The 11,552-nt window shown below is 54.1% G+C and overlaps 1 protein-coding gene across 1 annotated transcript; it reads left to right on the top strand.

Moving 5' to 3' along the window:
- Positions 1 to 1,124: 1,124 nt before the first annotated feature.
- On the top strand, positions 1,125 to 9,399 carry LOC142027766 (uncharacterized). The gene is made up of 9 exons (XM_075021974.1): positions 1,125 to 1,495; positions 3,989 to 4,060; positions 4,526 to 4,597; positions 4,800 to 4,871; positions 4,963 to 5,070; positions 6,269 to 6,376; positions 6,938 to 7,006; positions 7,708 to 7,852; positions 8,862 to 9,399. The coding sequence occupies exons 1-9, from the start codon at positions 1,360 to 1,362 to the stop codon at positions 9,289 to 9,291; spliced, it is 1,212 nt and encodes a 403-aa protein (XP_074878075.1). The 5' UTR covers positions 1,125 to 1,359; the 3' UTR covers positions 9,292 to 9,399.
- The last annotated feature ends 2,153 nt before the right edge of the window (positions 9,400 to 11,552 follow it).

The following is an 11,552-nucleotide window of genomic DNA, read 5'->3' as shown; positions in this document are numbered from 1 at the left end:
TGTCTTGTGTCCTGGGTGGTCTTTTTTTTTTTTTTTTTTTTTTTTGAGATTCCTTTTTTAACTTGTTTGCATTTTCAGGGTTTGGATAGGGGCCTTTGGTTTGTGTATGTTTCTTCTGGCTGTTTTTTTTTACTGTTCTGGTGGTTTGTCTGAAGGAGGCTTTAGGAAATCCCTTCCCAAGTCCAGCTGAAGCTCAAGAGGTTTTCTGCCAGTGGAGTTGCTGTGGCACTTGCATCACTTCGCAAGGTCTCTAACTTTCCTTGGGATCACCTTAGTTTCTGCTCTGTAGGAGGTTGCTGGCAAGCACTGAATTCGCACAGCCTGTGCTCCTGTTGAATCGTCTTGTTGCTTTTTGTCACAAAGCAGTTTGTCAGAAAATGTCTAGTGAACGAGGCTTGTGGTGATAGTTCGCTATCTGGATGTTCAGAAACAGGAGAGAGATGTAAGTTAACGTTTTTAAGCTGGATGGAAACAGCAGCTTGAATTTATTAAATGTCTCGGCACACGTCAGAGTAGCTCTGATAGCATCCTTTGCCTTCTAGCAACACTGGGTAAGATCATGAATCTTTAGTCCCGTGCTAGGTTTTCACCTGCAAACAATTCCATGTACTTCTTCCTGCATCTGCTTTTGTCCCTGTAAAAGCAACAGCTGGTCTCTGGGTCTTTTGCTTTGTAGTCAATGATACTATTTTGTAGTTTAGTTCATCTGCATTTCTCTCTTTCTCTCTGTCCTGTGAGAATTAAGTCTATCGCAGCTGAACCCAGGACACTCTCTCACTCCCTCTGTTTTGGATAGCTGAATAATCTAGTAACCTGTTAAGTAGAAGATTAACCAGGCGCCTACTCCTGTACTAAAGAATGCAGTGTAGGAGTGAAAGGCAGAAGCGTCTCACCAGGACACATGTAAAACTGCAATGTCATTGACAGTTTGGGCCGTGTTTGGCAGTGGTGGTTGCTGTAGTCCTGTGCTAGCTTCGTGCTTCTAGCTCAAACTCGGTGCAAAGGTTGCCTGTGAGTTTCTTGCTTGGTTCTGCCTGTGCCTTTGTCTGGCATGGGGTCAATGTTGTTGGCTGGTGTGTGGCTTCATGCCTTATCTGGTAGGCTGATTTGTCTGCTTTGGGAAGATTTTGAGCTGTTGAACAGGTGGGACTGAGAGCAGGGAAGGCATCTGCCTTTGGGCTCTTGTGTGATTTTGTTAGCGCAAGGACACTGACTACTTTTTGGCTTATCCCTGTTGTTCAGTCGAGGTACCTCAGCCTCCAAGAAAGGGAGAAGTCTGAAGGCAGCATCCTCCCCAGCAAGCTTTGTTCTAGGCGTCAGTCTGCCCGATGTCCACTGTGGAACTGACGCCTGTGAAGAATGATGACGAGAGGTGCTGGGACTGCTTTCTCGAGAAAGAGCTACAGGCTGAGCCTTGGGCCAGAGAAGTCCAAGCTCCCAGGGATAGGCTTGCACAGGCTATGTAGAAGACGGACCACTGTGGATCTGGATCGGGGTGAGAGCCCATTGCCTTTACTTGAGATCCACTGTCTTCCCATTGCTGATATGAGGCGTGGTGGGGTTGAAACCGAGTAAATCCCTGAACTGAGATCTGGGGGGGCCACTCCTGTGGTACCAAGGACTCCACCAGAAGCTCATGTCACAGTGCCCTTTCTTCAGCACACAGCTCGGCCTCGTGAGACTAGAGAATGTCCTGTTGCCTGTCTTTGTCCCATCCGATTCAGGGACTTCTCCTTCCAGGTCAGATGGCTTCTCAAGTTCTCAGACTAATCCTTTCCTGGGAACTTTTGAGATACTTGCTAGGCAGCCTGTTTTCTCTTGAACGGACTGATCCAGCAGAATTGTGCTCATGAAACCACAAATGTGGGATTTGAGGGCTTGTTGCACTCACAAATAAAGCAGGCTGCATCAGTGTGACACTAGGGATTGTTTTGCACAATGAAAGCTAAAGTGAGGCCATACATCCTTAAAGGCAGCTGTGGTTTAGACTCGATGAGCTACATCTGCAACCCTTCCTGCCTCAGCGTGTTCTCTAGTGTGGTTAAGAGATGTAGGTACATAAAATGTTCCAGGTATGAACAGAGGACATCAAGAATTGCAGTAGTGATAAGATTTTTTTTATTTTTTTTATTTTTTTTACCTGGAATTGGATTCCCACCTCCAGCTTTTGAAGTCACTTTATCTGGCAGTCATACAGCAGGATTCCTGATGGTGCAGTTCCACCTGTGGGAGGCAATTTATAGCCTCCCATTTGGTGTTGAAGAGTAGCTCAAATTGGAAATAGCCCCTGTTGCAGAGATGGGCCCCATAATGCTGGACTCTAGGGTTGTTAGCGAAGACAGTAAGATAAATGACTTCTTGAAGCTGTGTTTTCCACCGTCTTATCTGTATCCTTGAACATCATTTCCCCATAGTTACCAATTTCTTGCTCGTACATGAAATTAATGCTTGAGTTTACCTCCTGACTCGCTAAGCTTAATTTGCTTGTTATTTACCAAAAGATTGTGAAAATGAATTCACAATCATTCAGCAGCCTGCTGAATTATTATCTGCATCATGTACCCAATGCTGGTGGGTACCAACCTGCAGCTGCTTAGAGGAATTGGACTTCTCACTGACTAGGTGGCAAGTGATGCTGTATCAGTCCCCAGATATGCAACACTGTGGGAAAGGAAAGATCTTTTAGTCCTCCTCCTGTTCTTCCTGTTCTTCCTTTCCTCCTCCTCCTCCCCCACTAAATCTAGTTTAAAGCTCTCCATACAAGTCTGGCCAGCCCGTAGCCTCAGTAGCATTTACATATAGGAAATAATATGGGTTTCTTTTTTTCCCCTCCCCTCAGCCCAGAGGATCCCACATAATTGTCCTCAGAGTCCGAGGCAGAGAGAAATCCACAGAAGAGCAGTGGCCAAACAGCAAGCACAGAAGCAGCTGTAGCCAAAAGCGCCTAAGGATGGCAGGGAGTGTGCTGATGTGCAGACAGCTAGGATGCTGAAGGGGTCTTAATTTCATCTAAACCCAAAAACTCAACACACGTGGGGGAGGGGCAGTGCCCCAGGGCCGTGGCCGCGGTGGGAAGGCAGGACTGTGAGGTCACAGAGCCCCGCTGTGCCACGCCGTGATGTGCAGTGCTGTGCCACAGGCACCGCTCCAGCAGTGCCAGCAGCAGCAGCGGCAGCAGCAGCAGCAGCAGCAGCGGCGGCATGGTGCAGGCGTGGGGGACCATGACCCCCGCCTGCCTCCTTATCCTCTTTGTGGTGTCCCTGCAAGCCTGGGATGTCGGGGCTGCTCCGTGGCAAGCGCGGGGATTAGGTAGGTGGGCAGGCGAGGGCCAGCACCCAGCGCTGGCAGCGTGGCGCAGCACCCACCACACCTCGGGGTGACAGCGGGGCTGGGGTCGTGGTGTGGCAGGGCTGTGAGAGCAGCGGGGCCGGGCTGGGCCGGATGAGCCGCGGCCAGCTTCATGGGCAGCGGGAGGTAGATGTCCCGTGGGGAGGTGCAGGGGGCTGCAGCCGCTGCAGAGGCATTTTCCAGGTGAATGGTGGGGCCGAGAGTAGCACCGCGGGGTGAGGAACCATCCCCAGAGCCGGCCCTGTGCTGCCCTGCCCCAGAGCAGCCTTCCCCTGGCCTGCATGTCGGGGCCAGAGCAGCACCGCAGGGGCCAGGTAATAGCCTGCAGGGGCACTTCTTCCCCGCGCTGGTCAGAGCTGTGCCCCGGGCCCTGGCTCTGCCGCTCCCTGGCTGAATCCTGACTTTCAGCCTCAGGGATGTCCGTCCTTGGGAGATGTCTGCTCAGAAAAACAGGAGCATTCCTGCTCTAGCCTGGCAGTGCTCTCCTTGGGTGAACCCAGGTCCCCCAGGCCCTCTGCAGCTTTGGAAACCTCCACCCATGTCTGGGTCCCACGTCATTACCTGACCCCCCCTCCAGTGACTGCAGGTCACTGAGAAAGAGGTAGATCACAGCCTCTAATGGAAACGTGCTTGATTACAGCTGTGCCTGTAGCCGATGGCCACCCGACTGCTCAGCCGGATCTTGTCCGGGAGCCTCAGGGCAACCCCACAGGTATGTCAGTTGAATGAGCGGGCATTTAGGTTTTAATATTTGTTCATATGAAATTTAAGTTAGTATTTTCTTGGCTGATGCTTAGACATGCAGAAGAGCAGAGAGGGAATGGGTCAGGCTCAGTGATGTGGCCTGGGGCGCTCTGCCTTGCAAAACATTCTTTCCCAGCCTTTCTGACCCTGCGCTGCTTCCAGTGCCTGCTGCAAAGCCATTGGGCTTGTTGGGGTTGAGTTTAGAGCTGGTGTGGGCTCCAGGGAGTCCTTTCTGCCGGCAGCTCTGTACATGGTTTGTTTTAAACTGGCATGTTCCAGGCACCCAGTAATGGTCTGCACAGTGCTCCTGAGTGGCAGGGAGAGACGAGTGCCATGGAGCAACCCTGTGTGTGAACTGCATTCATTGCCGTTCACATCTGAAGAAGTCTATTGAAGTATTTCACAGGAGCTTCTCTGTTCTGTTTGTTTACAGACGTGGCTGGACGCAATGGCTATCCAGCTTCCCAGCCGGGTTCCAGGGCTGACGCGCAGGGAGATCGCACGGGTACGTCATGGCTTTTTACTTCCTTTGAGAGCTGCCAGCTCAAAGCCCAAATGTGAGCAAGATGTCTCTTGCAGGTGTGGGAATATAGGCCTGCATCGTGTGTGCCATGTTGTTCTGTGATCCCCTTACATGTTCTGCTATTCAGTATGACAGTGTATATCACAATGTATGATGGGAGCTTCTCGTGGGTGTTTGGTTGCAGATGTGGGTACAGGGAGGGCTCTTCCAGCTTCTCGGCTGGGTCCTGCGCTGGAGCTCACCTGGCATCCTAGGGGTGAGTAGTCAGTCCTGACTGACTTCACAGACTAAGCGCTCGTTTTCAGTATGTTATTCTTGAGAAATTTAACTTTATACTTTCTGTTAAGGTCCTCAAAGAGCAAAGTATAAAGCTAAAGCTGAAATAGGAAGATCTTCCCAGCGGTCACCAGAAGTCCTAAAGGAAATCCTGAAGGAACTGGACAAAGCAGCACGTGGTGGGTATAACCAGAAGTCTTGGGAAGCTGAGGTTTCAGATGCATGTATGGACATGAATCCTGTGCAGCAGGAAGGGATCGATCAGAGCCGCACTGCACTGACACTCAAATTTCACACCTTGCAGGTGCTGGTGAGCTGTAGAGATGGTGCAGAGTCTCTGCTGCCAGTTGTGGTTCAACTGAGCCCCAGGGACGGCTGCTGCCCCAGTTACAGCGTTACTGGCCAGAGCTGTTCTGGGCAGACGTTGGTATCCAGCTGGCAGGAACTGACAGTGCTCGCACCTTGAGTGTGTGAGGGACTTGGCTGAGGAGCCAATTCCTGATAAGCCATGAGAGGGCCAGCACCCTGCCAGTCACTGGCAGGGAGAGTGCCCTTGGCCAGTGGACAGGATGCGCCGGGAGCTTGGGGTCACTGAGACCAGCAGACTTTGCCTGGGCTGCAGGCATCCCCTGGGCAGGATGGGAGCACCCCGGCTTCGCAGCCTGGTCTAACCCCATTGTTCTCCTTGATGTCTGAGGACTCTCGGTGACACCTCGGGGTCAGGGACAGGCGAAAGCTGGACACCCAGCTGAAGGCCCAACACCTAACTTGAAGGCAGCTAAAATGAAGGGCTGTGAATTCGGTGTCGGGTGGTCTGCCTGTCTGTTTCTAGTTGTGTTTTCGATAACTTGGTTGTGGTTTTCCTCTTGTTTTGGGGGACTGTGGGCTCTTCACTGCCACTTGTGAAAGTGCCCAGAATATGCTTGCAAGAGCTTGCGGTTCAGTCCACTATGCGTGTCTGTTACCCTTACCATGTGGTGGAGTTGGTATGATGGGAAGTGCTTCTCAGAAGGACTCTTTCCCCACCTGAACTGGCCACAGCATCTTCCTGTCTCCTCTGAGGGAAGTAATTTACCATCATCTTGCAGTTTGCCAAAAATGCACCAAGTGGAATGTGAACAAGATCACATGCAATCTCCTAGTCTCTTAGCAGGTCAGGATTTGCTGTCTCCTGGTAAACTGGAAAGTGTCTAGCACTTAAATTTTTCTCCATGAATGACACATCGTTTGGACTAGTGACTAGGTGCACCCCCAAATGCCCAGGCTTTGTTTCTAAGCGTTATTAATGTATTTTGAGAAGTATTGCCTCCTGAAGATACCACGTTCCTGATGAGGAACGGTTACTTCTAATTAAAGTGAGCCACTTTCTTTCTAAAGAGATGGACCGTGAGACTGTGGAGAAGGAGGCGTTTCAGGAAGGAGATAGTCACGCAGTGCCAGTCTCTGACAAAAAAACAGGGGCAATTCAATCAACAGGCGTGCCAGGTAATTGCTGTCCTTCAGTCATCCAGTGTCATGAATCAAAATCATTGTGTGTCTGCAGCCTCTTCCCCTGGTGCCCGCTACTGCACATCTTGTCAGCAGCCAAACTATTATTAGTACAGAGCGAGTGTTCTAAAAGAAGCCAGCAACGGCTCTCTGAGGATGACTGTCATCTCTGGGGTGTGGAGGTTACTGCCATCAGTGTGCCAGAGAGACACTCACTCGTAACCCTCTGTGTGGATGCAGTGAGATGCTCACCTCCCACCACACCCTGTTCACAGGAATTTGAGAACTTTACCGTTTTGGGGGTGAGGCCATCTGAACCACCCACAGCAGACGATGGGAAATACGACTCTTAATGGAATGTGCCTCCTGCTATACCTGCATCCCAGAGCTTGCCCTGAGTCCCCCTAAGCACAACAGAGGGGGATCCCTCCTGTGAACTGAGGTCCAAAGGGATTCACTGGCGGATGGGGCATGGGCTTAGAGGGAACCTGTGCCACCCTCCTGCATCTTCTGTGCCTGAGCCATGCTGAGGCTTTACCTTTCTCTGATTCTTGGCAGTGGCAGTGCTGTCCAGCCCTGGAGAAGCCCACCACGCCAGGAGATACGAATTTTCTCCGAAGAGTGCAGGTAATTAGCAGTCTTGCAGGGGGCCATAAGGGGAAGACAAGTCCTGAAACCTGGGGGCATGCAAGCAGTGCCCACGCTGGAGGAAAGGCGAAGAGGGAGAGAGCGAGGTTCAGGTGTCTCCTGAGAGGGCCTGACTCCATCCCCTCAGGGTGTGGGTGATGGGCTGGGGAGAGAGCTGGGGGTGGCACTCCCTGATGCAGGGATGGGTTTTGTCTGTGTCGCTCAAAGGAACGATTGGTCAAACAGCTGCGCTCCCCCACATGCTCTCCATCTGGCCTCATGAGTTCTGTTCAGTTCTTTGGGACAACTTGTCCCAAAGGGTCAGAGAGAGCCTCCAGGCAGCAGCACTGGCAAGCCTTGGGGAGTGAAAGTGGGTGAGCGCAAAAGAAATTGTGTGCAAACGTGAAGGGTGGCCAAGAAGGGGGAGCAAACCTGTGACACTGGGAAAACTGGATTACAGCCGTACCACAGTGTGAGCAAAGCTCTGAGGAGAAAGAGAGGCTCCAGAGTGCATTGATTTGCAATGGCTTTGGGAGTTTCCTTTGCTTCTACTGAAACCAAGGAAACATTGCAGCCCCAGCATGTTTGCTGGTGCAGAGATGCTAACAAAGTGAGAAAGAACATTTCCTGGCAATGTCAGACCTCCTGTGAGATTACCAGTAGCGTGCAGGACACACTAATGCACAGAATTGTTCCTGCAGGTGTGGATGACAAGAGAAACACAAATGCTGTGGATCCTCAAGATTTCCGGTACTACTGCATAGAAGGCGCCGTGGCGGTCCTGGGCTCCGTGCTGTTTGGGATGATACTGTGTTGTGTGATCTGTCTGTGGAGGAAGAGACGACGGTGAGTTGTTGGGAGTTTTTTTTGCCAAACTTCTGTATTAGATGGCTGCTATTAGCCATGAAACATTTAGAGGTAGGGTATTGTGGAGTGCCGAGACAGTTACTGGCCAAACTCTACTGAGATTTCTGCTGTAAGATGTTTTAACTGGCCTCTCAATTCATGGGCACTCTTTTGTGAAACGCCTTCCTCCTGTGGCAAGTGTTAGTTAAAAGTGACCCTGCCTCGACAAGAGCAGACCCAGCGACAGACGTAGGATGAGCAAGGTCAGGAAGAAAAACGAGGGATGACATTGCCATAGAAAGTGAGAAGCGCAATAGTGACATCTTTCTGCCAGTGAACCTGCCAGCAGAAATCACCCTGTTAGGTGATGCCGTAAATCCCAGAGGTTCACCTCGACCAGGGTGTCCCAGCAACTGAGACCGTGGTGAGGAGCCTTCCCAGCTCTCGGCCTTGCTTTGGAGAAAGAGTCAGCCTGTCCCATCTGCACCTGAGCACTGCCAGCATGCGTGTTCTCAGCACAGGCAGGGTTTTTTTCTGTGCAGGGGTACGTATCTCTTTGGATACGTATTCTGAAGAGAGGATGGAGAGCATCTCGCTGAACAGAGAGCCGAGGCTGTGCCCTTGTCTGGTCAGGGACAGGCAGGGGAGCCGAGTGCTGGTCTCTGCCAGGCACGCTGAGAAAGGAGAACAGGAGGCTCTCCTGGCCCTGCAGCGCTGTGCCCAGCTTTGGTCCCCTCGGTCTGTCGCGGGCAGGTCTCCTTCCAGGCACGTGCAGAGCAGGCAGGTCAGGATGGTCAGGGCCGAGAGGAGACGAGCCGTGGGCAGGCGAGCAGAGCCCCAGACGAGGGGTGCGGGGTGCCCCGTTTTCTGCACGGAGCTCTCCACGCCCACAGCTCCCACGCGCAGCCAGGCATCCGCACCCCGTGAGGCGCCCAGTGCTGCCCCGCACCCTCACACCCGCCCGGCCCCACAGCCGCGGTGGGGCCTCAGCAGCCTCCTCTCTCCGCAGGCGCCTCTCCGCAGCTTCGCGAGCCTGGTCCGACACCAGCAGCTGCTCCTCGGGCCTGGACAGCCGGAGCAGCCGCTGCAGCACCCCGGAGAGCTGGACCCGACAGCAAGAGCCATCACCTGTGCCTGCAAAACCGGCCCCCCTGCCACAGAGCAGCAGGGAACGGGCCTCCGCCAGCCCGGACAGCCGCCCGGCCCGCCCGCCTCCACCCCGGCCCTCATGGCTGTCCAACTCAGCCAGCCGGCTGTTGCGGGACCAGCCCAGCGACCTCGAGCCCCCAGAGGAATTGAAGCCACCCGCCCGCGCCCCAAGCCCATCGCGCCGGCCCTCCTGCAAGGGCCTGAGCCAGCCCCACCAGGGTATGGGTTTGGGCTACAATGACAGACTCCTGACGGACAGCTTCAGGGATCGACCATTCGTGTCCGAGTAATGGCACAGCAATAAATACAGATCAGTAGCACAGTGGGCTACAATGACAGACTCCTGACGGACAGCTTCAGGGATCGACCATTCGTGTCCGAGTAATGGCACAGCAATAAATACAGATCAGTAGCACAGTTGTCCAGGTCGTAATGGCAGCAGACCCAGGGATTCACCAGTCCTGGGCCGAACTTCGTATCGGGGCACACAGGGACCTGGATGCCCACGGTGTCAGCAGGCAGGGAGCTGGGCATGGGACCCACCAACAGGCTGGGGGAGCCCAGCTTCCCTGGTGGGACTGTCCTGCTAAATTCTGAGCCACAGAGGCACCAAAGGGGCTCGTTAACAGGTCACCATCCCCCCCTCTGCTCCCTGTGCCAGCTTTGTCCTGGAGTGCACAGGACAGGGGTACTGTGTAGGGCAATACCAGCCCCAGCCCCTCCATTGCGTGCGCGCCAAATACACCACATAAGGCAAAGCCAGAAATAAAACACAGAGCAGCACCAAGCTGCTATTGAGCCATAACTGCTTTTGGCTGGGATGGAGTTAATTTTCTTCCTAGCAGCACATATGGTGCCGAGTGTTGGATGTGTGACCAAACCAGTGTTGGTAGCACACCCATGTTTTAGCTATTGCTGAAGGCTGCTTGCACGGCCCCAAGGCCTACTCTGTGCCCATGCTGCCCTGCCAGCGAGTAAGCTGGGGGTGCGCTGGTGGATGAAAAGCTGGACATGAGCTGGCAATGTGCACTTGCAGCCCGGTCAGTGCAGGTGGGTGGGGGCCGGGGGGGTCTGTGAGGGGTTTGGGGGGGGATTTGTGAGGGGTTTGGGCAGTCCGCGCCTGGATTTGTTGAGGGGATGTTGGGGTCTGTGAGGTGTTTAGCGGGGTCTGCGAGGGGATTTGAAGGGTTTGGGGGGGTCTCTGAGGGGTTTGGCGGGGTCTCTGAGGGGTTTGGGGGAGTCTGTGAGGGGATTTGTGAGGTGTTGAGGGGATTTGTGAGGGGATGTTGGGGTCTGCGAGGAGTTTTGGGGGGGATTTGCGAGGGGCTTGGGCGGTCCACGAGTGGATTTGTGAGGGGATGTTGGCGTCTCTGAGGGGTTGGGGGGGGTCTGTGAGGGGATGGAGGGGTTGTGAGGGGATTTGTGAGGTGTGGAGGGTATTTGTGAGGGGATGTTGGGGCCTCTGAAGGGTATGGGGGTGTCTGTGAGGGGATTTGAAGGGTTTGGGGGGGGTGTGAGGCAATGGGGGGTCTGTGAGTGTATTTGTGAGGAGATGTTGGGGTCTGTGAGGGGTTTGGCGGGGTCTGTGAGGGGATTTGAGGGGTTTGGGGGGGTTGCGCAGTCTGCGAGTGGATTTGTGAGGGGATGTTGGGATCTCTGAGGGGTTTGGGGGGGTCTGCGAGAGGATTCGAAGGGTTTGTGGGGGTCTGTGAGTGGATTTGTGAGGAGATGTTGGGGTCTCTGAGGGGTTTGGCAGGGTCTGTGAGGGGATGGGGGGGTTCTGTGAGGGGATTTGTGAGGTGTTGAGTGGATTTGTGAGGAGATGTTGGGGTCCCTGAGGGTTTTGTGGGGATCCGTGAGGGGATTTGAGGGGTTTGGGGGTGTCTGTGAGGGGATGGGGGGGATTTGTGAGCAGTTTGGGCGGTCTGTGAGTGGATTTGTGAGGGGATGTTGGGGTCTGTGAGGTGTTTGGGGGGATCCGTGAGGGTATTTGAGGGGTTTGGGGGGGGCCTGTGAGGGGTTTGGGGTGTCTGTGAGTGTATTTGTGAGAAGATGTTGGGGTCTCTGAGGAGTCTGGGGGGATCTGTGAGGAGATTTGATGGGTTTGGGGTCTGTGAGGGGACGGGGGGATTTGTGAGGGGTTTGGGCTCCTGTCACGCAGCTCCTCCTGCCCAGGGCTGTGGCTGGCAGCACAGACAGACCCGCCTTTTGGGAAAGATTTGCCGACCCAGAGCAAACGCGGGGCAGCTCCTCTCCCTCCCTCCCTCCCCGAGCAGGCGCAGACCCCACAGCAGCACTGAGGGACGGCAGAGCTGCACGCACACCTCGCAAGCGCTGCTGAGGGAACAGCTCAGGAGCAAAGGGCCCTTCCCGAAGGCCGCGTGCTGCCAAGGGAACAGCTCCGGACCGAAGGGCCCTTCCCGAAGGCCGTCTCTCCGCAGGCGTGCTCTGGTGGGGACACAGCAGGTGCCCTTGCTGTCCCCAGGCCTCCCTGTGGGTGTGATGGCCCTGAGGTCTGATGCATGCCTTTCACCCCATGCAGGCTGTGCTG

The sequence above is a fragment of the Buteo buteo genome, unplaced genomic scaffold (assembly GCF_964188355.1).
Source record: "Buteo buteo unplaced genomic scaffold, bButBut1.hap1.1 HAP1_SCAFFOLD_55, whole genome shotgun sequence".
In the NCBI taxonomy this organism is placed as follows: Eukaryota; Metazoa; Chordata; class Aves; order Accipitriformes; family Accipitridae; genus Buteo; species Buteo buteo.
Note: the sequence above shows the minus strand (reverse complement) of the source record. Positions and strands in the feature narration are given on the sequence as shown.

What these genes read in the sequence shown, in the direction of transcription:
- LOC142027766 (XM_075021974.1), top strand. Translation starts at nt 1,360, where the DNA reads ATGATGACGAGAGGTGCTGGGACTGCTTTCTCGAGAAAGAGCTACAGG. An exon ending in GCTCACCTGGCATCCTAGGG is followed by an intron (nt 4,872 to 4,962) that starts GTGAGTAGTCAG and finishes CTTTCTGTTAAG; the next exon opens with GTCCTCAAAGAGCAAAGTAT. An exon ending in TCAATCAACAGGCGTGCCAG is followed by an intron (nt 6,377 to 6,937) that starts GTAATTGCTGTC and finishes GATTCTTGGCAG; the next exon opens with TGGCAGTGCTGTCCAGCCCT.